The sequence below is a fragment of the Magnolia sinica genome, chromosome 5 (assembly GCF_029962835.1).
Source record: "Magnolia sinica isolate HGM2019 chromosome 5, MsV1, whole genome shotgun sequence".
Taxonomy (NCBI): Eukaryota; Viridiplantae; Streptophyta; class Magnoliopsida; order Magnoliales; family Magnoliaceae; genus Magnolia; species Magnolia sinica.
This window is the reverse complement of record NC_080577.1, coordinates 59,303,119-59,330,832: the sequence shown is the minus strand read 5'-3', so window position 1 is coordinate 59,330,832 and position 27,714 is coordinate 59,303,119. Positions and strand designations below refer to the sequence as shown.

The 27,714-nt window shown below is 41.7% G+C and overlaps 1 protein-coding gene across 2 annotated transcripts; it reads right to left on the bottom strand.

Moving 5' to 3' along the window:
* Window positions 1–246: 246 nt before the first annotated feature.
* LOC131246072 (TPR repeat-containing protein ZIP4) lies at window positions 247–6,181 on the bottom strand. Of its 2 annotated transcripts, XM_058245937.1 has the most exons (6): window positions 4,707–6,181; window positions 2,825–3,014; window positions 2,722–2,754; window positions 1,886–2,285; window positions 1,662–1,750; window positions 247–1,278 (listed from the first exon to the last, which is right to left on the bottom strand). In XM_058245937.1, exons 1-6 carry the CDS (start codon window positions 6,044–6,046, stop codon window positions 592–594), a joined length of 2,739 nt encoding a protein of 912 aa, XP_058101920.1. In that variant the 5' UTR covers window positions 6,047–6,181; the 3' UTR covers window positions 247–591. The 2 variants fall into 2 exon arrangements, with proteins under 2 accessions (XP_058101920.1, XP_058101919.1); XM_058245936.1 differs by having other exon boundaries at window positions 1,662–2,285; window positions 4,707–6,180.
* Window positions 6,182–27,714: the final 21,533 nt, after the last annotated feature.

Below are 27,714 nucleotides of genomic sequence, written 5' to 3'. Positions count from 1 at the left end.
TGTAAATTCATTTTATATGTAATGCAGATCAAAGAATCACACGGTCTCTGATTGGATGGGGCATGAGGATTACAATCTGGCGACTAAATGTCTAACCAACAGCCAATATTCAATGGGCCAAAAAAATAAAATCCTCCAATCGGGTGACTAGGATCGGTAGAGATTTGAGCACAATGGATGATTGCAACATGCAGCTGAACAGATGTTCAAATATGAAATGTGAGCGCACGTGCACATGATACAAGATGGAGAATGTAGACAATCTACTATAAGGGGATTTACAGTAATCCAGGCAAGTGGTGGGGAGCATGGCTCATTAATACAGAGCGTTCATGTAATGTGAATCACCGGGGATAGTCCATGCATGCACAACAACTCCCCCAGTGGGAAACTTGAAAGAACACTGCGAGCCAACGTTTGTCCTTTTTATTCATGCTAATCGTGGACCTTTGTGATATCTCAACCATTTTTCTGCAAGCTACTGACCAAGGGTTAGGATTGCTACATCAGCAACATTTTGGCAGTAAATGATTCTCAACTGATTTCATAATCTCTTGAACACAAAAGATAAGAATTTTTGTATGTTACAATTTACAAGAGAAGCCGGTTCCTGCTCTCACTTTCTCCTCCCTCACCATCTCTACAACCATCCCCACCAAGCTTTTCAATGCCTGCCAGACATTCCTCCATGCACCCCTTGTATCCTTCCATGCCCGGCACGCACCTGGCCAGCTCCAATCCCATCTTCATCCATCTCCTTGCCATGTCCACCTGTCCAAGTCGCCCTGGCAAGACTGATCGGTTCCATGCAGTTATTGCCAGCCACTTCCCCTCCTCAGCAGGATACTCCCCTTCCTTGAGCCCCACCATGATCCGATAAGCCTGCCTGTATGCTGCATAGGCCTCGTTGTCCACATCACCATCCCTGGAGCCTGTGAGTACAGCCAGCTTTCGGACAACAAGGGCAATCTTGTGGTAGTCAGGTGAAGCTGAGGCGAGGTGGGCGGTTAGGCAGGCATTGAAGGCGAAGTGGGCTGCTTCTGGATTGGAATTCAGGCCGTGAGAGGCAGTGAGGCCAATCTGGAGGAGGTTTTGTGGGGTGCATGCCTTCAACGAGGCAAAGCTCTTTATTAGATAGAGCTGTTGAGACCGTTTATCATTGTCAAGCCGGTCATGCAGATGGTAAGCATGGAGTGTATGTAGGAAGAATAAGCTAGAATCGACAGTCGTCGGTTGATCACTGGTAGATTGGGTTGCCTTCATGGTCGACGTTAGAATCTGCATTGAGGAGCATGGAAAGATTGAATTTCAACAGAGAATGTTAAAGAAGCTAAAGAGCCTTGTGGGAAGGAAATTGAAGGAGATCACAAGATCCAGGTCATTCATCAAGTGGAGCACATCAGATGAATCGTGCATGTGAAAAAATAGACTCGTCCACTCATCAGGTGGGCAACATGTATCCGTTGAACATGGGCAGTTGGTTTTTCCTTTACCCCAAACATCCTTTTTTTTTTTCATCCTTGCATGGTACGTCTATAGTTCCACGGTGGGTCCAACTGATGAATGGCCCAGATCTCACACACCTGCCACAGTGACACACTTTCCATGATCGGATCTTGCTCATGTCTGTCAAAGAGATAAATCACTTGAATTTCTCCTACCTTTCCGGCTCTGTCGAGCATTTCAATGCCTCTTTTCACTTCAAAATCAGTCAATGCAGCTTTTCTCTGCTTCTCACCATTGATCATGCCTGCAACGCTAAGGATCAAGGACTTGCAAATCATGGCATGGTTTCCTCCGTCTATTTCATCACCCCCCATTGCGCTGAAGAATTCAGATGCCAATTCAAAAAACTCTGCACAAAATTCATATTGCTTTTCCGTACCAGTTTTTATCCCCATGTTCCATGAATTCCCTGCAAACCAGTTCAGCTCACGGTTCCCAACTGCCCCGTTTCCAAAGAACTGTTCGGTTCCGAGCTCTGACATCCGAGTATGGGCACGTCTCATGAATTTCAAGATCTCGGGCTGGCTGTCGGAGATCTGGAAGAGAAGAACAATGACATTGCGGAGGACAGCGACTTCCGGCATTGGCATTGGTTTTCCAGGGGAATATTGGTTGAGGAGATTGGAAAGGGAAGCGATGGCAACAGGCAGCGCTCTGCAAGCCATGGCTTCATGGGCAGACAGGGTGAAAAATTCAGGGTTGAAGTCGAGGCAGTTTACCATGGCTTGCATCTGATTCATTGCAGCACTTTCATCGTTTTTTTGCAGGTAGATCTTGAACTGTTGAAGTGTGTAGGAAGTCATCAGTTTCTGCTTTTGACCAACAATCATACTGCAGGGCCCTGCCGGCCCCCCTTTTGGCAGTCCAAGTCATTCATCCGTTTGGCAGGCACCCCCATCATGGGATGGGCCATGCCTCCTTATTTCCCCATTCAAATGATCAGGGCTGTCCAATTTGATGGAACGAACGTGGCCAATCATATCCAATGCTACAAATTCGACAGATGGAAATCCAGCAGCATCCAATGAGGGACATTTTTTTGGTATCTCCCATTTTTGATGGGGCCCAATATATGAATGATTTGGATCTCACCAAAAGGGTGAGCCCCATGTATAAAGTTTGTCGGCTGAGCAAACTAATGGACGGAAACATTGTGCTTTCCTCGGGAGATTATTAGATGAAAAAATACAGGAGACAACCACATAGTATCTTTACCTTGAGAAAGGTGCAGGCTATGTTGGACTCGAGCTGCATGAAGGAGAAAATTGCAGTCAAGAGAGAGAGAGAGTTGTTTGGTTGGGAATGAGAAGATAGATACCTTTTGGGCTTGGTTGATGTATTCTTCAGCTCGGTCAAGCTGAGAAAGGGCAAGGTGGCAGAGACAGAGTACTCTGAAGCATTTGGCTCGGAGAATTCGGTTCTCCACATCGTGCGGGATATAAAGCATTGATTTCTCAAACATCTCTGCACTTGTTCCATAATCTTTTGATCGAAAATGCTCTGCTCCACTGTAAGGAGCAGAAGTAATAATTAAAAAACCCAAAGCATTTTAACTAGCGAATGAGACAGGAGAGAAATGCAGTGTTGGGTGGATGCATTTGATGTGGTTGAATTCAATTGCCATGTATTGTGTGATAGTTGGCCTAGAGATTTTACAGTATGTTCTGCTTACACTAAGTGGAGCAATGGAAGGGTTAGGATTCGTTAATCTGGGAAATTGTGGGTGCATTTCCATAATGGGGCCAATAATCTAAGCTGTTTGAATCACTGAACCATGTGGCCCACTTGTACAAAATGCAAACCAAAGTGGTTCTGTATAATCTCTCAGGCTAAGCACCATGGTTACAAGAAATACCATATGACAAACAGTAATATACTTAGCATTGACATTGGGGTCTAAACTCAGATTGAAATTGCTTATCTTTCGAGCCGGACATGGAAGGAACTAATCCTGGGTACCAGAAAACCTAATCAGTTTTTGTCATGTGGTCTTTGTGGAACTGAATGTTTGCAACTCAATTCTCTTGGGCAACCAAACAAGGGATACAAAAAAGATTGTGTACATGAAAATTGGCCTCTGTTCATTACACGAGAAACAAATGAACGGTAATTGCATGCGACTGAAGTAAACATCATGAGAGTTCCCACCAGACCAGTTACAGACACATGAGATTTTGATTGATCATCATGGATGGGCCATGGCCTAATAGTCATGTTGTTGGCAAATCCCAACCACAGATTCGAGGAACTATGGACAGTAAGTGTTTGTTTTGGACTCCACTTTAACAATGATTTCATGTGTGGGTTCCTAGTGTGTCTTCTTCACCTTGGACCTTTTTTTTAGTTTTTTTTTTTTTCTGAGAAACAGTTTTTAAGGAATTGGGAAATCGAAATTCAATTTCCAACATTACTTTCTTCTCAAAGTGAAGGAAAGTCAGTTTTCCACACAAACCAATTTCATCTCTTCCCACATTCCCAAACACCCACTAACCTGACTGACAATAGCCCACCATTCCAGCAGTAACATTCACTGGACCAATATGATTTTTAGGCAACGGCACATCCCTGGTTTTGTTAGGTATTGCAATGGCATCTGCTATCACACCCCATGGGAATCCATTATTTTAGAGATCATGGTTTACGGTGCATTTGGTTGCACCAAACTTCATGAAAAAGTTTCATGACGTTTGGTGCAACCAAATGCACCCTTATATTTATCGATTATCAAGATTAAATTTCATGATGTTTGGTGCAACCAAATGCACCAAATGCACCCTCATATTTATCGATTATCAAGATTAAATTTCATGATGTTTGGTGCAACCAAATGCACCCTTATATTTATCGATTATCAAGATAATTTTTCATCCTGACCAAAATCTCTTAGTTATTGTTTACTAAAATGAGATGAACTCATTTTTAAGTGGCAACCAAACAGGGCATTAGGCTTCTTTTTTTTTGGAAGCAGGCTCAAATGCACATTCGGAAAGCACTGAATTTGGAATATCAGTGAAAGTGCATTCTGCATTGAGGGGGCTACTCAGTTTTCTCTCAAACCAGACTCGAAATCATTGTTCTGCTCATCTCATGGAAGTGAAATGACTGAGCTATCATTCTCAGTCATCATTCGGAAACCCCCAAACGTTTTATCACTCGTGGCTACTAAGAAGCTGCTAGCATGACTGCTTTAAGAAAAATACCTGTTCCACAAAATGGTGTGCATTGCACACCTCTCCTTTGCCACGTCGTCCTTCCCACGGCCAGTGAAAAGCGTCACGACCCTCTCATCAGAAACAAGCTCTGCCACCACTCTGTCCCTGACAACTGACCCCTCATGGCCGCCGCTACCTGATACCAACCTCTGCACCACCCTAATTGCAGCTCTAGCGCTGATGTGGCACCTTCCCAGCAGGCCTAGAAACACCACCTTCACCGCCTCTGCCCCTGCCGCCCCTGCCCCCTCAAAGAACGCCTCCACTGCAGACACACAAACACCCTCTGGGACTGCCTTATTTACAACCATGCCCTTCAGCTCCTTCTCTGCCTCTCCATACCTCCCCAGCCCCAACCACGCCTTCATGGCCAGAAATGATATGCTCGGGTGCTCCTCGCTCGTGCTATCCCTCAAAACCCGAACACATTTCAGAACGCTCTCGAATTCCTCCATCTGCAGGTGAGCAGCTGCCAAGAACCGGAGTGATTTCGACTGGAGGTTCTTCAGCTCCGCAGCTTCCATGGGTCGTCTTGCAATCCCCGTCGTCAATCCCTTCTCACAGAGATCGACGGCCTCATCAATCAGCTTCCGAGCTTCGTTAATGGAAGATCTCTGATCTTTTGACAGGACGATCTTCCCAAACTGCAAGTACTGCTCTGCTAGGATTTTATAGCTCTCTGGATTTCCATAAAGTAGATTTTTAGACCGGTTGAGCAAGGCCAGAGCGAGATTCTGCTCTGAAACCTCCCATGCCGTTTGCGATCTTGCCAGATTCAGTTCTAAGAGGAATCGCCGTTCCTCGGTGTCCGAAACTGATTCGATCTCTATCTTTGACATCAGATCAGTTGCCCGATCGAAGCAATTCGCAGCAAGATCAAATTTCTTGAGCCCATGCCAGATCAAGCCAGTCTTGTAGTAGAAGGATGCTGATTTGAAGGCCGGCGATGGGACTCCGGCAACGTTTCCAGCGAAACATAGCAGATCGGCGGCGATCTGACGTAGATTGGCCTGTTCTTCGTTGATCTTCCGGCGAAGATCGGGATTTTCTTCGGAGGAGATTCCAGTGGCATTTGAGAGATCGACGCATGCATTCCAGAGGCGGTAGCTGAACTTCCAGATCTGAAGCTTGCCGGATTCTGGCAACGGTAGGGCGGAATTGAGGTGAGAGAGGGTATTTTGGAGCTTTCCAGAGAGTTTTTCCTGCGAGAGGCTGGCCGGAGAGAGGTTTTCGGCTTCTTTGATGGATGATTCGAGTTCTTCGAGGAGGAGAGAATGGCTTTCCGGTGGAGCGGAGCGGATCTCCGGTGAGATTTCGGAGATTCTCATTTTGGCGGGAAGGTTGAGAACATTGGTTGGGGAGCAGAGAAAATCAAAGAGGTTTTTATAAGGGAGTGGAAGGAGGGAAAGACAGGTGGTTCAGCTTATAAGAATTTGAACGGAAGAATGTTAAAATAACTAAAATACCACTGACCAGTGGAGAGCGTTTTCCACCGTTCAACGTGATTATTCCGTACTCTTGAGACTTGCAATACATTCTAGTTTTTTTTTTTTTTTTTTAAATTTAATTAAAACACACGTTATCACACTCACACAAACACTACAATGTATACTCGACCACGAGACCTCTCTTTTAGAGACTCTTGTGAGCCTACCACCGAGCAGACACCCGATTCAGGTTGATCAGTTGAGACCCCTCGTAAATGCTCTGGCCCCACCACATATGAGGTTGATCCACTCATCGGGTACCCAATAGATGCAATTGTTGTATCATATTTCTAATTGTTCTTAAAAAATTCAATCGAAAAAGACGTGTTATAATAAGAAAAAAATATTATAGGCTAAAGATCTCTAAGAATGCTTAGAGTGCTTTTTACAATAGCCATCCAGAAGTCAAATTAAGCGGCCGATGGTCATACAAGAGCTCGATCAAGCGGAAGATAGTCATCTATGAGCTCGATTGAACGGTCGAACAGAATACGGTTAAGTCAACAAGAAAGCTTAGAGTGGTTATTGGGACAGGGGGCAAGGAAGTCTCCAAAATGTTGTTTAGTACTGAACAATTATAGCAACTATTAAAACATGAGAAGCATACAGAAAGTCAAATAGTGCCGAAACGGTTATGGCAAACGTTAGAATGTAGGAATAATCTAGATGGCTATATCAAAGCTATACATGGCAGGGAAATTTAACATAAACATTTCGTCTCATACCAATCCAATCAAACTAAACATTACCTTCAAATTATTCTTTCAATTACCAATCAAATTACATTCAATAGTGTAATTATTTACTTTTCCTGTCAATCAAATTACATTTCTTAGTATAATACTTTGATTTCAGCCTGTTATTTATATTTCGTAGTGTAATCTATAGCGTTAATCAAGTAAATGGTAGTTTTAGATGTAATTTGAGTCTATGTTCACACGTTGGATTCAATTCTTCACTTGAAACGGTGTTTCGCAATTGTTCGTTACGACAGACTGTAAGAATCCCTTTCTCATTTTACTTTATTTGTATTGAAAAGTCATATTGTGCGGAAGGCAAAGGTATAACCCATAATCAGAGGATGAACCCCACCCTCTGAATATCGCCTGATCCTATTTACACACTAAGCGAGTGGCTAAATAGGTGACCGAGATGTCGGTCATATACTACATATATGCATATCTTGGCGCTTGAGGTCATAATTGTTCAGTTTAAATTGAGCCGCAAATCCAATTCTGACATACCCGCACATTTATAGCCGAAAACCGATCACCAACAACAATATGTATGTAGACTGTAAAGTCCAAAATTTTCATTTAATTGTTGATTTTTTTCATATGGTATGGCCCACCAAATTCTTATTTTTTGGGCCACAAATAACAACCATCTCGTCCATTTGATTATTAAAAGGTAAGGGTATTGAAAATTTTGATCATGGTGGTACCTACTATGAAAGGTACATGAGGTCCACAAGTTTCCGAGATTGAAAAATCCTTCTCAAGTGCTACTTAGTAAACTAAAAAGAAGACCTAGAAGGTAATTTAAGTGTTGAATTTTAGTAGGGTCCTTACTCTTGCCCCAGTGGTAGACTCACAAGAGTTTCAACACCAGGGCAAGGGTCTATGTACACATACACGATGAGATTCCACTACAGCATGTGTAAGGCCCGTAACACCGTGAGACTAACTGTACACTTCAACTTTGGCACCAGTATATTCCTGGCGGACCAGATCGAAGAGTTTTGATCGTTACCCTATTTTAGTACTGCAATACCCCGAGACTTGTACCCTAGCGACCGCGCGGGCACTGCGATTCCAACGCTACGCGGTACGCCCCATTACAACCCATATGTTAGAGTTGTAATTTTTGGTGCAATCTGAGGTGGACCGCACAACGTCGAATGGCGAGTGGGGCCCACATGCAAGGAATTTAGAAGGGAATCTCTAATAGTTAATATTCATAAATTCTCATTCTACCCTCACAACCTCACAAATACCACCCCAACTACCTCTTAACCAAAATACTCAAATTGCCCCTACTTTACCCCCTTACCTAGCACCTACATTCTAGGGCTAAAAGTTGGGTAGGTTCAACCCGACCAACCCGTGACCGACCCGACATTGGGTTGGGCTTCGGCAGGATGTATTGGGTTTGGTCTTGGGCTTAGGCTGTACAAACACCAACACTAAAAAACTTGGGTCGGACTCAGGTTGAGGTCTCAGGTTGCCCGACTCAACCCGAACTCAATCGATATATAAGTTATAAATTATAATTGATTGCAGATAGTTTGTGTTGAAGGCACAAGAATTTCCATGCCATTGAGTTTCATTGGTCCACATCATTTCCGATGACTTAAAGCTAATGAGATATGTTGGATTTCTCTCTCTCAAATAGATTGTGTGCTACATCACGACTTTCAAAGGAGTAGTTGTCCTATATTTTAGCTTATTTGTTTAGAAAAAAATGAAGTTCTTTATTATAAATAACTACATGTATAATTAATAAAATTATAGGAACAAAAAATAAGAAGTGTATTGAAATATAATAGACTAATGTAATAACGAAAATATTAGCATGTATCCACCCGACTAACCTAACTGGGCCCGCTTGGGTTGGGCTTGGGTTGAGAATTCCCAACCCAAGGTTGGGTTGGGTTGTCTTAGGGTTGAGGTATAGGAACCTTGGGTTAGGCTAGGGTTGAACACCACCCGACCCAACCCAACCTGCCAGACTTTCAGCCCCGATACATTCCCAAATTGCTCTTACTACCCATACCCCTCTCACTATAAAAGTCAAGAGAACCTATACCTTTCATACCCTCTCCCATACCATCCCACTCTCTCTCCCATGCTAATCATTCCCATCTCTCTTTCTCTCTCCATCCTACCCCTCTTTCTTCCCTAATTTCCCTCTCTATCCCACTCCATTCTACAACAACACCCAAAATGTCAAAACCCCATACGTATCCACTCTTAGTGGAGGAGAGATGAAGAGGAAAAAAAAGGGAGAAAGAAAAGAAAAGAAAGGAAAAGAGATGGGGAGAATGAGAGGAAAGAGAGATTGAGAGAGATATAAAGAAAGCTAAAGAGAGGAGGTTAAGAGCTTGGTGGACCACCCGATCACACCATCCGACTGTCAAAGAGTGAGTGCAAGGGTGGAGAAAACCCAGCCCTTTTAATTTTCTTTAGTTCCCGTCATTTTTGTGGGCCCACAAGACCCACCATGCTTTGTATCAGCCATCTAACTTGTTTTTTACTGTCACAAAGACCGAATGAAGAGACCATACAAATATGATCTTGGCCAAGGAAATGTGGAACCTTCCCTGGCCCACTGTGATGTTTGAATTCCATCTAACCGTTCCTCGTTGGACGTCACTGGAGTGGTTACGACTCCAACACCCTGTACACAAATGCATTAAAAAAAAAAAAAACCAACTACTACGTGACGTGCATACAGAGAGACGTCTGTTCCCTATTCATGCCAAAGGAATGTGGGACCTACCATGGCTCCACCATAATGCACATTTTTAATCCATGCTGTCCATCTACCTTGCCATATCATTTTAGGTCTTGGACTCGAAAACGATGGAAATCTAGATCTCGACCTCAACCCATGAACAGCGAGGTAGTGACATCCACCATTAAAACCTTACTAGGGCCCACCCTGCTGTTTTGTTTCCATTCAACCTGTGTCATAGGACACAAAAGGTCTGGTAGAAGGGAAATCACAAATATCAGCACGATCCAAAACTTCCTATAGCCCACGATCACCACGTTGCTGGCAGCATGCGTTAGCACGCTGTCCAGCTGTGGCCAAACTCGTGGGGGCCACCTTGATGTATTTGTCAGATCCACACCGTCCATCTATTTTGTCAGTTTATTTTAAGCCTTGGGACAAAAAAAAGGTATGATATGAGGAAGATCCTGACTCAGGTGATCCACACCGTAGGAAACAGTTGGGACAATGAAGTCTACCATTGCAACCTTTCTGGTGCATGTGAAGTATTTTATATACACGGAGTAGATCCAATTTTTATTTTTTATTTTTAGTCCATTCTGGAGTGGGTCTACTGATCAGTACGGCCCACTTAATGTGGTGAGAAATCAACACGGGTTCGTTCACCTTTCAGGACCCGTCAGATGAAGCAGACCCAGTCTATGTGGGCTTAACGTTAGTAGTAGTGGCGGTGGATCCCCCGTCGTTGAAAACTTCCTGAGCCAACGCAAGGCCTATTTTCCACCGTTGGAACCAGTTGGGGCCACTTGCACGTGTCAGAGACCCCACCTTAATTAGGTGCCTTTACCACCTAACCTACACATAGGGTCATTCAGACCAGGTTGAAATGGAAACACAAATACCAGCTTGGGCTGATACGGTGGACCCACCACAGCGTGAGGCCTCTTGTTCCTGTATTGGGGCCTACCATGATCTAGTGAGAATCCTCGCAGCACATCTCTTTTCTAGTGTTGTTTTGTGTCGACCTATGGATCATTGGGGCCCACTTGAAGCGTGCATGAAATCCACACCCTACCTTCACTTCTCCAACCCTATTTTCCATGGGCAGATTCAAGCTTATCTGGGCCGCACTTTAGGAAATGATTTTTGATTAGGCACCTTCTGTTGAAATCTTATAGGCCTAGTGACCTGAGGCAGGTCCCACCGAGTTCCACCGTGGTGTATTTATTTTATCCAGGCCGCCCATCTGAGACTGAGAGTCCCCCACCATGATCCATGTGCTTTATCCTCTCTGCTGCTGGCGCACCTTGCTAGTCCAGCGTGTGTGACCCTATGTGGTGACTCACTTTGATATATTGATATATTGATATACATGCCTGATGCCATCAATAGTTTTTAGCAACTCGTGTTAGACCGCTGGCCCAAAAATAGGGCCAATCAAACACTTAAGTGGGTCGCACCATGTGTAACTGTAGTGGGGTATGGACGCTGACTCTCACCGCCTTCCCTTGGGCCCACTGATACTTTTGGGGGCCCACAGGTGTGGGCTGCACTTTAGGGTCCTCTAAGATGCATGTTTAATATAGTCTTGTGGCCTATCGATCCATTTATTTTACCATATTGTTTTCGGGTTGTAAGCCCATATTTGGGGTAGAGTTGTGGGCCACCCTTCATATAGAAATAGGTATGATGATGGCCATCGTTGAATCTTTTCTAGTGCCTACCTCAATTCATGTATTAGGCCCACACTGCAGGCCCGTCTTCTGGTATGTATTATGGCTGCGCCTTGGGCTTACCTTGACGTATGTATGGTGGTCAGTTGTAGCCTAACTTGATGTGTATATGCCACCCTATCATGGGGCCTATCTGGATGCATGGTTGTACCTGCGTCGTCATGAGGTCCGCCTTTATGTATGTGATATAGCCACCCCATTCGATCAAGGGACTCATGCTAGGAGTGTCCCACACTTTGTTTGTGTTTGAGCCCGCTTAGGCCCATTAGGGATAAATTCGAGAGGATCCCACCTAGTTATATCCATATTAGATTTGTGGAGCCCAAAGTGATTTTATTTGCAATCCAACTTAATCGTGGGGTCTTCTTTAGTGAATAAATGATGCCCACACCATGGGTTACCTTGCTGTTCATGTTATGGTTGCCCATTAGGCCTGCCTGGATTTATATGTAGTGGTCGTGCCATGAGCCAACCCTGTGGTTGTGTCGTGTTTTTACCATTAAACTACCGTTCGGGTTCCACACATTGCATGTATTGAGCCCATCGTAGGCCTGTGTTTGGTTGGTTGAGGGCTGCCCTCTTGGACCTTCCTTAAGGATAGTTGTAGGGCCCACTTTGATGACCATTTCGGGCTCACTATAATTGTTTGTGGATCTTACAATTTGTTACCCCGTTTGGATGCCGATAGTTGTATGTTTTGGCCGCTTAGGTGCGGGCTTGCCGAGTGGGCCCATTAGCTTGTAAGACAACTTAGGTATGGCCCTATGTGCCTCGATAAACTTGGTTTCCAAGTAGGTTCCACATGTTATGAATGATGAATTTCTATTATCATGTGGTACGATATTTTACATGTGTGTTGGTACAATACTTCTTTGATAATTTATGTAGCATTGCCTTTACATTCGAATTAACATTGCTTTATATTGATTTAGCTTTGCTTTATGCTTGATATGGTATTACACACCTCATGTATAGTGCTTATGATTATATGTATTATATCACATTCGCATCATGCTTGCATGACTTGAATAATTGCTAATTCATAATTTTTGGCTTGCCTATATGTTGCAAGGCTGCATTGATGACCATACGACTTGGGACACTTTCAGGAAACTCATAAGAGATTGGGCCATATAAGAGATTGGGCCATCCTGCATGTATGTATAGCTTGCATGACATGATTGCATGACTCAAATGATGGACTCATGTGTTCACGTATTGTATGATGCACTTGCATTACACCCTAGTGACATCAGGGTTGTGGCCTCTACGAGCATATCGTGGATAGCCGAATTGGATACTGAGAATATCTGTTCTAGCATTAGGGTACTAAGGATGTCCTTGGGTGAAAGTCCCTAAACCCTGTAGGCCAATAGGATGCTTCAACGTCGAGACCGAGTTGATAACATGAGCGTCCGAGTGCCAAATACCAGTAGGCGGCATCTCCTACTATGTCATAGTCGGTTGGAAAGGGGTGTGACCTTATCCGCCCTGGGGGGGAGGAGGCTATAAGGTAGGTTGAGTTTGACCAGCTCGTAAATGGGTCCGCTATCAATGAGCCGGGTGGGCATTGGCATACCACTGACAAGGCAGATAGTGAGGTCACTAGCACTCACCTGGGCATGCGCGCGATGGGGCGGCAACCAATGTGGAGTGTACTAGACCCTGGTGATGATTCCAGTAATGATAACTGTACTGAAATGTGGACTTACCAAGTAGGACTTGCATGTTCAGTATTTGACTCATGCATTCATTCATCCACTATCCACTCGGGTTGGTGGTGCGTAACTAAATCATTATGTGTACATTCACAATGGCTATGATTTCGGTTAGGTACGCGACTAACCTGAGATCAGGAGTTTACCATATTGAGTCTAGCTATCCAAATCAGGTATGAGACTGGTTTGGATAGAAGTCCCTTGTGATGAACCCCACGGCTTGCGATACCATGTACTATCATCTCGACTACATACACCAGCTTTGTCATTCCTTTTCCATCGTATGCTCTATAGTGGAATATGGAATTTGATTATCTTGTACATGATGATTGTCTATTCTCATGATTCATGATCGTTCGTCCGAGTAGTATGCCTAAAATTGATCACATGATTTATATAACCTGACAAACTTTAATGACATGCTAGTATAACACCCCACACTTTTTAGTACTCGGGTGTTACCAGGTAGACCTAGTTTAGTAACTGAAATCTAATTTGTTTATACGTTCGCCTTCATCCTAGCCAAAACCGGACTGTTGGAAGTAGTCTTCACCTATGGATCAAGCCATACGCCCGTTAGAATCCAAGGTGGATCGTCATGCCACTAGATCCACCATCCATCAGGCCCATGATACTTAATCCGACTATCGATCATCTGTTGATAACAATCAAACCATCAGATTATAAGATCAATTATTAGGTTGTAATTAGATAACCCTAGAAACCATCAAAACTGTCCAATATGAACTATGCGAGGCCATGATCCCAAATCATCTTTAAAATCGAGACCAAATCGCCAGATTCACTAATCTTCATACCACAATTTCGATCTAACAACCCATCACTTAATCATCACCATTGGGTCATCTAACCACTAACATTACTGTTGACCTATACATAAGCAGATACCCAGAACCCTTGAATCATTAGGGTTCAGATTCAGAGTTAATATGACCATTAGATTGACAAGAACCGTTAAACAAGTTCAAATCTCATTAGGGGTGGTCTATATGAGTTTTTTATTAGCCTATCCTTACACCCATGACCCAAAATGGGTGAAGTGCCAGTGTCAGAGTATACTAGACCTCGACGATTCCAAATGAGAACTATACTGAGATGTGAATTAGACATCAGTATTTGCATATTGCATTACATCCTCAGCATATAACATTTGATCCAGTATGTCTTTGCATCGCATAGCTTGGGCCAGGCTGATGGTTTTTATGGACTTGTCAGTCTGGCCTCCATCATTTCACTTACTCTAACATTTGTATGATCGACACATGCATTGCGCACACACGCACACACTCTCTAAGCTTCGTAGTAAGCTCATGCATGTTCATTATGTGCATGTTATGTTAGACCGCATCAGCATTGAGGTAGGAGCATGTGCTCGATCTTTTGGAGTTTTGTTATATCATGTATTTTCCTTTCAACATTGTACTCTAAAATTATATTAGTGGATATGTGGTCATGATGTTTTGTAACTTGGGTACACATGTGGTTATGCTCCTTTACGGGAAAAAAAAAAATCACCTTGAAAATCCTCCTTGTATGATCTCAGGATCAGAACCTGGCGTATTGGAATTGGGAACCGAGAATGGGATACTACGGAGGCTGTCGGCATCGGATTCGACGACCGAAAATTTTATGAGTCTGGTTCCCGAGTTTGGGGCGTGACAACATGAGTGTGTAGGTGTGTGTGGGGGTGTGTGTAAAAAAAGTGCTGAATTTTAGTATAATACCGAAATATCTATTTGGTAATTTATATGAAAAAAGTGCTTATTTCATAAAAACATGTTCAGTAAACACAAATTATAAATGTCTGAAAATTGATAATTTATCATATTTGCACATATTATCTTAATTTTTATCTTTCTTAGAGTATGAGATAAAACATATTATTGCCATGTTACCAGATTGGCACACTTATGCTCAATTTAATAAAATAATAATAATACTTTCCTCACCAAATAGAGCACATGAGATGAATAGTTTGGATCTTTTTTGTTTACCATGTCTAATGACATGAATTGATTGTGTAATGATATAAGTAGGTCATAATACAAGTGTGTTAGGTCATCATACATGTGTGTCCTTTAGTTCCGTGATCAAAATGGATTGGTGAGACGGGCTGCACCCTGAACCATGCACTATATTCTTCTTAATAGAATAATTATAACCTTTCTATCGGTGTCATTAGGGGACAAGACAAGCATAGGATGCATTGGTAAGTATTCAGCGTACCCACCAAGTTGTCTATGTATTATCAAAGCCATCCATCCATTTCACCAAATCACTTTTATACATGATCCCAAAAATGTGGTACATCCAAATCTCAGGTGAACCACACCACAGGAAATGGTGGTGATTAAACGCCCACCATTAAAAACTTCCTATGGCACACTCTAATGTTTATTTTCCATCCAACCTGTTGAATAGGTCACACTAACCTTGATGAAGAGAAAACACATCTACCAGCTCGTTCCAAAACTTTTGTGCCCAAGAAGTTTTTAATGGTGGGCGTTCACCAGTTTCCTACGGTAGTTTATCTGAGATTTGAATCTGCCTCATTTTTGGGCTCATGACCTAAAATAGATGAATAGTGTGGATAAAACACATACACTGTGGTGGGCTCATAGAGCTTTTCCAGCCCCGACTGGAGTCGTCACTACGGAATCAAGTTCTCCGTTTGTAGAGTGGGGTTAACACCTAAGTCGGTGCTACCTTGACCATGGGTCCTACCTTGATATATGTTGTATATCTACTCTACTATCAGTTTTCCCCAGCTCATTTTAGGGCATGGTCTAAAAAATGAAGCAGATCCAAATCTTAAGTGGACCATACTATGAAATGGTGATCATCGAACGTCCACCATAAAACACTTCCAAAGTCCCACCTTAATGTTTATTTGCCACCCAATGTTTATTTGCCACCCAACTTATTGATAAGGTCACACACAATGTGTGATCCATTAGAGATGGCTCATTCCAATTTGCGAGATACGTCCGTTTTAAGTTCTGATGGTCCGGATCACTTCTGTCATCGACCAGGCCTTCTCTGATCTATCTTGGCCATGAAATTGTCCGCGACCCGCTCTACATCACTATACAACACATATTAAGGTGAATGCATTTGTCAGGATAACACCCACTAACATGTTACTCGGGTAATACCTAATCCGCTCCCTTTCAAAGGAGACTGGACTAAGCAAGTCCGCAAGTCCATAACATGGCACCTAGGTATCATGTTGAAGGGGCAAAGTTCTATGTGACCCACAATGATGTAGGTGTTATATCAACACCGTCCATCTATTTGGTCGGATCATTTTAGGGCATGGGCTGAAAAATGAGGCAGATCCAAAACTCAAGTTGACCACACCATAGAAAACATGAGGATTGAATGCCTACCATTGAAAACTTCTTGGGGGCACAAAAGTTTTGGATCAAGCCGATATTTATGTTTTCCTTTCATCCAAGACTATGTGACCTTTTGTACAAGTTAGGATGACAAAAAAAACATCATAGTGGTCCCTAGAAAGTCTTCAACGGTGTACATCATTATCCCTACTGCTTTTTGTGGTGTGGTCTACTTCAACTTTGGATTTGCCTCATTTTTAGGCTCATGCCCTAAAACAATATTGCAAAATGGATGGATAGTGTTGGATATAACACATACATTATGATGGGGCTCATTGAACTTTGCCAAGTCTTCCACAATCCAAGTCTTTTTAAAGCTCCTTGGGAAGTCACTAATAAAAATGTAAACTTGTCATTTATAAATAATAATAATAATAATAATAATAAGAAGAAGAAGAAGAAGAAGAAGAAGAATATTTTGGTCAAAAGTGACCAAAGATTTTAATCAACATTGGTAACTGCATTTCATGTTAAGTCATAGGGCCTATTTGGATTCATGCAAAGCATGGGAAAGGAAATTGTGTTTTCTATAAAACTTACATTCCTTTGTTTGTTAAGCCTTTGTTTGTGGAAAATTGTGGAAAACACCATTTCCCATCTTTTATATTTGTTGGAAAATAAATTTATTTATTTTCCCACATTCACCCTTAAAAAATGTATTTTCCTACTATGGAAGGAAAGGGTTAAAGCCCAAATGCACTACTATTCATGTTCAATCACTACACATGTGCCACATGTGCCAATATGCTAAATGAGATATTGTCCATCTTTGATCATACTACACATGTGCCACCTGTCACCATCCATCTTTTCTTGTGCCCCATATATGGTAATGTGTCATATGTGTCACCATCCATCTTCTTTTGCACCCTACATGTGCTATTCTTTCACATGTACCACCATTCATCTTACTTGTATTGCACATGTGCAAAGCACTCCATATGCATCAATGTGTGATATGTGCCATTGTCCATCTTCAATCTTCAAATATGCTATCTTAATGGCGCCAATGTCCACAAGTACTCTCATTTACCTTTAGTGCCCACATGTCAAATGTGTCAATGCATGTCTTGTGCCACGTGTGCCACTGTACAACTTCAAGTACCTCACATCTACTACAAGCGCCACAATTCAACTTAAGTACTCAATATGTCGTGTATGCTACATGTGCTACTGTTCATCTCTAAACATCCACATGTGTCATGTGCTAATCTGACATGTGTGAATGACTACCTTAAAAAAATTTCTAGAAAATTTGTTGTTTTACCAAACAACAAACTTGAAAATAAATCCTAAATTTTTATGAAAATCTTGTTGAAAAGTAAACATAGAAAATAAATTTTCTTTTCGCACAATTTCCTGAAAATAAGGTTTCCTAAAAAACACTATTTACTTTCTCATACTTTTTATGATTCCAAACAAGTCCTTAAGTTAAGAGGGGAGCTTTTAAAAAAACAAAATTTTTTTTAGTGAAAATCTAAATTAAGTACTTAATTTCTCAAAATTTCTAAATAGTTTGAATGAGGGAAAGTCATTGAAAATAACTTATTTTAGTGATAAGTGTTGAAAATAAGTTTTACCAAATAAGCCCTTTTTCCTTGTGCATTTTTACATGTGGCCACACTTGTCAACTTGGATGTTTCGTAAGACCGTGCAGATCGCTTGTCAAAAGAAGTTAGGTGGGGTCCACCATGATGTTTGTAAGAAACCCACCACCGCTGTAAGCCCCGTATCCTAGACCGTACCTTTCCATAGGCTTCCGCGGTCTTCCCGGTCGAATGCCGGCAACCTTCGACCCTTAATCGGTATTTGCGCGCGACCTGGATTCTCGTGTCGTCAACCCAAGTCGACTCAACCCAAGGCTTGTACCTTAGCGACCGCGTCGTCGCCGCGGTTCCGATGCCGCGACTCGCGCGCTGATGCGATGCTCTGGTCAAGAGTTGTGGGCCAGCGTTCGGTGCGAGGAAACGCCGCGCGTGCGAATCCCGAGAGAATCTCTACGAGGTGTCACATCAATCAATCAATCCCATCAATCCCATCATGTCAAGTACACATCAACTTTCACCCTTTTCCAAGCAAGCCCCAAAGTCAAAAAAATTTCTTACAACCCATGCTTTTCTTACACATTTTGCCAAAAAAGTCATAAAGTTCTTACACCCCCATCCCTCTCTCCCATCCATCACTCCATCACCCATCATTCTCTCTCTCTCTCCCTTACAAGTCTCTCTTTCATTCAAACTCTCCCATAGCAAAATTCATACGTATGGTCCTCCCATGGTGAGAAAATTTCATTTGTGAGGCCCACCTTTCCTACCCCTTCATCTCTCATCTCAACCATCCATTTTTCATCTTCCTCCATCAAAGAGGAGCACAAGGAGCTAAGGAAGCCAAGGGAGCAAGAAGATCAAGCGGTGGGTGTTTTTATAGGGTAGATTTTAATGTTTTTAAGATGGGCCAAGTGAGGCCAACCGATCAATGGTTTGGATCTCACTTTGGACCCTAACGTGTGGCCAATGGCCCACTTGGATCATCATGATCGTTCCATGATGGGGCCATTCTCCATGGACCCCATCATGATGTTTATTTCCTTGTATGCTTAGGGTCATCTAGACCATCTATTTTAGTGGAGAAAGGATCTCCACCGTTGGATTTCAGTTCCATGGACCCCACATGTAATGGGACCAACTTGATGTATGATTTAGTGCAAGGGAGGGCCCATAGTGCCGGGGTCCCTCCAACACACGGTCTCACTCTCTATCCCTCTCCCTTTTTATTTTATTTTTATTTTTTGTGGTGATGATAATGAAGTTGTGTGGCCCACTTGAATGGACCCCACCATGAAGTAAGTATTTTACCCAAATTATTTATAAGTGGGGACCCACCTTATATATGTAGTACCATGCCATCCATCACTTGGTGGCCCACCTAAGCAGGGCCCACCTCCAACCAATATACAAAGTCCAGCGTCCAGGGACGCTGGACGTTGCTGGAAAGACACTAATATCAGTTTGTTTCCAAGGCTATGGGGGTGGTCCGTTTGTGTAGGCCCCACCTTGATGTATGTATTAAATCCATGCCGTCCATTCCTTTTTCAAGACTATTTTAGGCGTTGAGCCAGAAGATGGGACCAATCAGACTTCCAGGCGGGCCATAACATAGCAAACAGTGCGCTCACCATTGAAACATTCCCTATTGCTTTTAGACATTGAAATATGCCCAATATTGGGCTTATTTTGCTTGTCTGGAAGCATGGAGAGCCATTGGACGGAGTGGATTATCGGACGTGGGCCCCACCTGTGAAAAACCTCAAGAAATCAATTTAAAAAAATATATATATAAAATCAACACAGCAGCGTTGCTGCTGTGTCAGAAAAGTGCAGCAGGCGGCCAGCCAATGGACAAGTGACAGTACCACCCACGGCTGTGCCGTGGGCCCCACCTTGATGTTTGTATGTCATCTAACCCGTTCATCGGGTGGGCCACTCTCTGAAGTGGGCCCACCCCAAAAATCAACATGATCTAAAGCTCAGACGGCCCACACCGTATGAAACAGTGGGATTGAACATTTACCTTTGAAACCCTTTTTGGGTCCACAGAAGTCTTGGATCAAGGTGAAAAATTTTGTCGCCCTTCATCTAGGTCTGCTTGACCTTATCAATGGTTTGGATGGAATATAAACATTATGGTGGGCCCCACATGGAGTCCACAATGATGTATGTGTTTCACCGTCCGTTGGACGGTGGACGTGGAGCCCACTGTGTGGGAGTGCGTGCATGTGTGGGTAGGTGCATGCGTGTGTGTGTGCGTGCGTGCGTGTGTGGTGTGTGCGTGTGTGTATATATATATATATATAATATTATATTATATATAATATCATATGTATTATATATATATATATATATTATATCATATTTAACATAATATTGGTGGGAGGCCCACCTCAATTACTTGTGGCCCATGATTGAGGCCCACCTTGATATAGGTAAGGCCCACCTCAGTTGCCTGTGGCCCATGATTGAGGCCCACTTTGATGAATATGTAAGGTCCATGGGTCGAGGCTCATTTAATGTATTAGGAGCCCATGGGTCGAGGCCCATTAAGTTGTAATGGGGCTAATGGGTTGAGGCCCATTTGATGCACTCTAAGGCCCACGGGTTATAGCCCATTGCAATGAACATAAGGCCCATTGGTAAGGCCCATTGGTGCGGCCCACTTGATGAATATAAGGCCCATGTGATTTGGCCCATTTGATGTATTTAAAGCCCAATGGGATGTACCTAAGGTTCATTGCAATGTGTAGTCCCAACATGTTTTATGTAATGATGTTTACGTCAGGGCTATGCCTTGGGAGCAATGGTGGTTTGACGTCCACATTGCAGGTATAGTGTGGTTAAATGTCCGCATTATGACTTTCCCTAAGGCCCATTGTTAGGCTCATGTGTCTGATGTATAGGCCGTCTAGGCCCATCTTTGTTATGATTATCATCCATCCTATATAACATGTTTAGTTCCATGATTCATGATCATATGCATCATACGTATGCTTGATATGAGAAATGACTGATCATAGCATATGCCTTCGGGCAGATCGTCTAGGGACTCCCGTACAGGGGGTGTTGCCCTACACGAGCGCATGATACGCACAGGATTGTTGTATGACTGGATAGTGTGATTCATGCATTCGCATTATGTGATATGGTTACTATACGCCCTAGCTACATCAGGGCCGTAGCAGGTACATCGTGGAGAGTTGGATTGGATACCGAAAATACTGTTCTACATGGGGTGCGATAGATATCCTGGGTGAAAGTCCCTAAACCCTTATGGTACGAGGTTGCTCCAACGTCTAGGACCGAGTGGATGCATGAGCGCGAGTGCCGATTACTAGGACGGTTGCGCTTTCCACCGTGTCGTGGTCGGTTGGAAGGGGGTGCGGCCTTACACCGAGAGTAGGGGCAATGCTAGGCCGAGTCTGACTCGAAGAATGAGTCCGCTATTGACAAGCCGAGCCCGATATTGGCGGGCGGATAGTGAGGTCTTTTCCACTCACCTTATTGTGCGCGATGGGGCGGGCGATAATCCGGCTTGGAGTGTCTTAGACCCGGTGATATTCATTGAGCCATATTGACATGTGGACTTAGATGAGGATTTGTATGCTTGACTTGCATTTCGCATTGCATGGCCTTGGTATGGTCGACATCATTCTTTGCACCGCATGGCCTTGGTACGGCTAATGGGATTCTTAGCATTCATCAGCATGTTTCGCATTACTCTGATACTGCATAACTACATTATCACCTTGAGCATACACTTTCACCACCCTCTACGCTTTCTATAAGCTTATGCACGACCGTTGCGTGCAGGTGACGTTGGAGGCTTGGACGCGTGGCTGATCTTTTGGAGCTCTTTTTTGTCTATCATCATTGTATTTCCCTTATGCTCATTGTACTTGTAAAGTTTTTGATTATAGTGGAAATGTGATGGAGTTTTTGGTTATTGTTTGTGGGTTATGCCTTTGGTTATGCTCGTTACGAATCAAACTGATGTTGAAAATCCTCCTTGTAGCATCCCAGGATCGGAACCTGGCGAATGGGCGCTGGGAGCCGAAAATGGGGTTCTACGGAGGCTGTCGGCGCTGGATTCGGCGATCGGGAATTTTGTGAGCCCGGTTTCCGAGTTTGGGGCGTGACAACCATGTCCATCCGTTTTCCAAATCATGTTATGACATGGGCCACAAGAGGCATATCCAAAACTCAAGTGAGCCGCATGACAGGAAAAAGTGGGTATGTAAATGCCTACCTTTGAAACCTCCTTGGGGTCCACTGTGATGTTTATATGCTGTCCAAACCGTTCATAAGGTTATTTCTATTGGGATGAATTAAAAACACAAAAATACTCGCATGATCCAAAACTTCCGAGGCCTCACGAATGTATTTACTGTGGATGTTCAATCCTTATTGTTTCTTGTTCTGCGTCCCACTTGAATTTTGGATCTACCTTATTTTTGGGCTCATGTCCTAACATGATTTCTAAAAAAGATGGACGAAGTGGATTTCTAATTCATCCCCATATTGGGATGAATTAAAAACACAAAAATACTCGCATGATCCTAAACTTCTGAGGCCTCGCGAATGTATTAACTGTGGATGTTCAATCCTTATTGTTTCTTGTTCTGCGTCCCACTTGAATTTTGGATCTGCCTTATTTTTGGGCTCATGTCCTAACATGATTTCAAAAAATAGATGGACGAAGTGGATTTCTAATAAAATATCATGGTGAGCCCCATATAGCTTATGCGTATGAGCTTCCTGCAAGAGTTCTTTCTTAGAAGAGCTTGCACGAAGTTTTGTCTGTGTAAGAGTTCTTTCTCTCTTTGGCTCCGTTTCTTCTTAGTCATTTTTTTTCAGTAGCCACAACCTTTCAGCGCTATCCAACATTCCTACATAGCAACAATCTCCTCCAATGGGAAGCTAAAGGGAAGAAAACAAATCTCCTAGTAAGGGCATAAATAGTCATCCAGAAAAATCTAATGCAGAGGACTGTTTATGCCCTTATTAGTTTGATTTCTGTTTTAGGTTAGGTTTCACTATTTTTCTGAATTTTTCTAACCCAGGGGTTTTATAAAATTTCTAATTTCAGAATTTTTTATAGATTTGTTTTGTTTTAGATTTCCTAACATCACTAATATTGTTCACTTGTTTTGGTTTTGTAGGATTTCTAATTATAGTTCCTCTCTTATGATAACATTCTTTACTTACTTTCTTAATGTTGTAGCAGTTAGTACTTAGGGTTAAAATTAGGATTTTGTGGTTCATACCCAAGTGGGTAAGGGAACATACATTGAGACTTCTGAGTGAAAGAGGTTTAGTTGATAGGCTTGCAATTTATCGACGAGTTAGAAAATACCTAAATACTCCTGAGAAATTATATGAAAATATGGCTGAAACTAAATAATACGTTGAAGAGAATCTTGTGCATAACACAGCACTGATTAGGACGATGTGTGATAAGAATGAGGTACAACAAGTTCCACCAATTCGAACCTTATGTGATTACTTACAACCGGTGAGAACAAGTTGTTCACAATCCCAAGTGTAGGGTCGCGATGTAGTAATAACTCGGTAAGACCGAGGTCGAATCCACATGGACTAAACTTGTACGTATTCTGAAAATAACTAAAACTAGAACTAGAAAAATATTTAAATTGAAATCTGAATAATTGAGAGTAATGGTGAATAATGTTGATTAAAACTTATGAATTTAAAGGTGGGAACTAGGGTGCCAAGGATCCACTTGTAGCTATCAAGATGCTACATAACTCGATTCAAGGAACACAATTGGAATTGGTGTCCTCTCCTATCCAATGGGAAGATAAAACAATTAAATCAAATCTGAACTTTTCATTGACCTAATTCTCAATGGAAGAGAATTGTAATTATTGGAAGAGATTTCATCACCCTACCATGCCCAGGAGATGATGGTGAACAACGAGATTTACCAATCTCACTATCTTAAAATAGGAAAAGAAGATATTCAAAACTATCACAACATCTATTGTAATTTGAGTTACAATAAATCATAGAAAATTGAAAATATTCTCTTAATATCAAACTAGAAATCAATAAAGTTCAATATGAACAATAATTAAAGAAAAATAAACATCTAAATACGATACAAGCTTCACCTTTTAGCCCTCGCTAAGAGGTTTAACCAACCATAGACATGATTGAAACCAAATATCTTAAACAAAGCATGAAAAATAAACTAGAGAAGAAGAAAAACTCTTTGGCGGCTGCTACACCCTTGTGTATGCTCCTTGAGACCTTTCCAAACCCTAGAAGATGCTTTGGAGTATCCTAGGGAGTCCTATTTATAATTGTAGAACTCTAACTTTTGCACCTAGTTGGAAAATTTTAGAAACTACCTCAAATTTATGCACTCTGCGCATTTTTCCAAAATATATTTGCAGTTTAAATCGCATCAAATTTACGCACTCTACGCAGTTTAACAAAATATAATTAGAGTTTCAGAATATGCTTTTCAGGACAATTTCAGGAATATGTTTGTTTTCAAGACAATTTTATGATTCCTTTTCTTCACTTCAAATCTTTGATTCTTTTCATTCATCACTTGATTTTCTTGGATATTTGAAAAGGCCAAGCTATATGTCCTAGAGGGGGGGTGAATAGGACAATGCCAAATAAAAACTTATAACAGCGGAATAATAAAGAAAATGATAGCCAAATTAAATAATAATGCAGGAAAGAAAAACAACCTCAAAATTCAGATCTTGAGAGGTTGATACAAACGTTATTCTAAGGACAACCTTACACTAAAAACAGAGTTTATGGTAGGACAACCTTATTTCTAGAAAGGTCTTTGTATCAAGTCTCAAATCGAAGAGGAATACAAAAACAAATATGAACTGAATTGAAATAACTTGTAATTAAAGATGTATTGTTCTAGGGACAGCCATACACCATAAAAATGGCAGGGCAACTTTGCTGGAACAACTTTCAAATGAAATTGAAAAACAAGCTTATAAAGGAATAGCAAAAAGTAAATTCTAAGCTATTACAACATTCTCACAAAGCTTGAAATAATTACAACATTCACCACCATACATACATCCCACAAAAAGAATAAAAACAATTAAAAGAATAAATCAATCAACCACAACTCAAAGGATTTATAGTGGTTCGCCTGTGTGTTCACCAACTGTTATCCAACAGCCACACAAAAAGCTACTCCACTCCTAATATCCTCACACAGGGGATATTAGCGTTCACTAACAAATAGGTTTTCCCAGTTCACCCAAAACCCTTACAATTGTGTCTTTGTATGTGGGCTTACACAATTAAAAACCCCACTTCTGAGTTTTCCTGGCTCTCCTCAGGAAACCAATACAACAAGATTTTTCTGGCAAATCTTGAAAGAAACCAAAATAGAAAGGGATTTACAATTAAATGTAAAATACTTAATTATCTCCTTCGTTGTAGCAGCCCGGTAGAACCAAATCAAAGTAGATGATTAAAAGTTCAATGTCCAGTACTCGATTACAATGGTTCTAGTTCTAATGTAATTTAAATTAAACCAAACAGGGCTTGCCTTAATTGATTTTGATTCCAAAGAAAGGGAATAACAATTCCTCTTTTCAAATCAGATTGGAATAGCAGAAACAAAATCAATTAAAATAAAGCTAAGGAAAGAAGATATTAAATAAGCACACTTAGCTTAGATGGAGCACAAAATTATCTCTCAAGTTCGACGAAGATTGGCTTGAATACTATAATTAAATCGATGATTTCTTCGAGATTCGTGCACTATTTATAAGTGAGAAGATCGGGTCTTCGATCGGTCTAGAGTGCTCTTCGACTAGTCGAAGCTCTACAGATATTTGAAAAATCCGGCGGGATATGCTCGGACTTCTACGATCGGTCGTAGCCCTCCTACGGTCGTAGGTCACCTACGATCTCGGTCGTAGGTTTCCTTCGATCGGTCGAAGAACCTAGAAAATCTTCGCTTGACTTCGAGTCGTAGATTCTACGATCGGTCGAAGATCGCGAAACACTGCTTCCTACGATCGGTCGAATGCAGTTCCGTGACTAGTCGAAGGCTAATGATTTTATCCGGAATTTGTAACAAACTTACGATTGATCGAGGATTCTTAGACTCGTCGAAGCAAGTCTAGGACTAGTCGAAGAAGACCTAAGGACTAGTCGAAGAATGACCAATCACATGTAAAATAACATTCGACTTATGTATCCGAAATGACCTACTTCTAAGGTCATCCTATGGTCAAACAAACCTCAATCATGAAGTATGGACATTGAAACAAGAGACCATGAAGAATGAGCCTTGAAGTCTTGATGTAGACTAAACCTTAAAGTAGCTCAATCATGAAAGTGGCTTGAGTTTCAGCTTGAGTCTTGAGTTCAGCTTGAGTCTTGCCTTGTACTTTCTTTTTCTTTTCAGCTTGAGTCTTGTGAGCAGTTCTTGATTTCAAGAGTCTTGTCTTGTGATCAGTTCTTTCATTCAAGATCTTGAGTCTTGTACTTGAGAGCTTTGCTTGATTATGAATGTTGATCCATGAGAGAGCATCACTTATGCAATTAATATATAACAGTGATTTAGGCATCACAAATATGACAACAAACATGGATATAAACAATAGCACTTACAATCTCCCCCTATGACAAATTAGTGACAAAACACATAACCAAACAAAAGTAAAACAAGATCAAACTGAATTGAACCAGGTTCAATTCAAGCAAAACATTCAACCAGCTTCATTCAACAAGATCAAACATATATTCTCCTTGACACCCCACTCCCCCTGAGTAACATAACCAATGCTACTCCTCTCACAATCACATTAACAACAAACCATTCTCCCCCTTTTTGTCACAATATGACAAAGGAGAACTAAATAAAGCAAGACATGCGAAGAAACATGAGGAAGAAATAGAGTATAGCAAAAGAGTCATAGAGATACTCAAGATAGCATCACATATATCCAACATAAATATTACATCAAGAACAAACATCCAGCATAGAATCCAACTCAAACTCAAGCAAACAAGAGCAAAGAAATAAAGTTATTACATACCAAAAGTCTCATAGAAACTAGTCAGAATTAGAACTTGAAGATGGAGCAAGAATAGAAGGATCAAGTTGGTGCATGCCTTTGTTCAAGCGCCTAAGATATTTGCGCATGTATACTTGAATTGCAAATCATGAGCAACAGACATGTTTTCCAACTTAACATTAATATTCTCAACTTTACCTTCTAATGCACTCAGACGTGCATCAACATCGGATGGTACAAAATCTGGATCATTAGCAGACGAATCCAGTTCCTCAAAAATATCATCCATATTAATATCAACACCAGCTTCTTCAGGACCACCACCACCACCACCACCTTGTTCAGGAAGCAGATCTAACTTCATCTTATTAATATTTGTATTGTTGAAGATCGGATGATGGATTGGTGCTTCATCAACAGCATATCGACTAACATATGAGTAGCCAATACAGTCATAAAGTATGCAAATGGAATGTCACTATGACCAGGATGGAGTCGAAATGAAGAATGAAATGACAGATTAAGGAAGGCAAACAAATCCGAGTACCATTTGAGATAGCATGGATAACACGAACCATAAATGAAGTCAAATCCA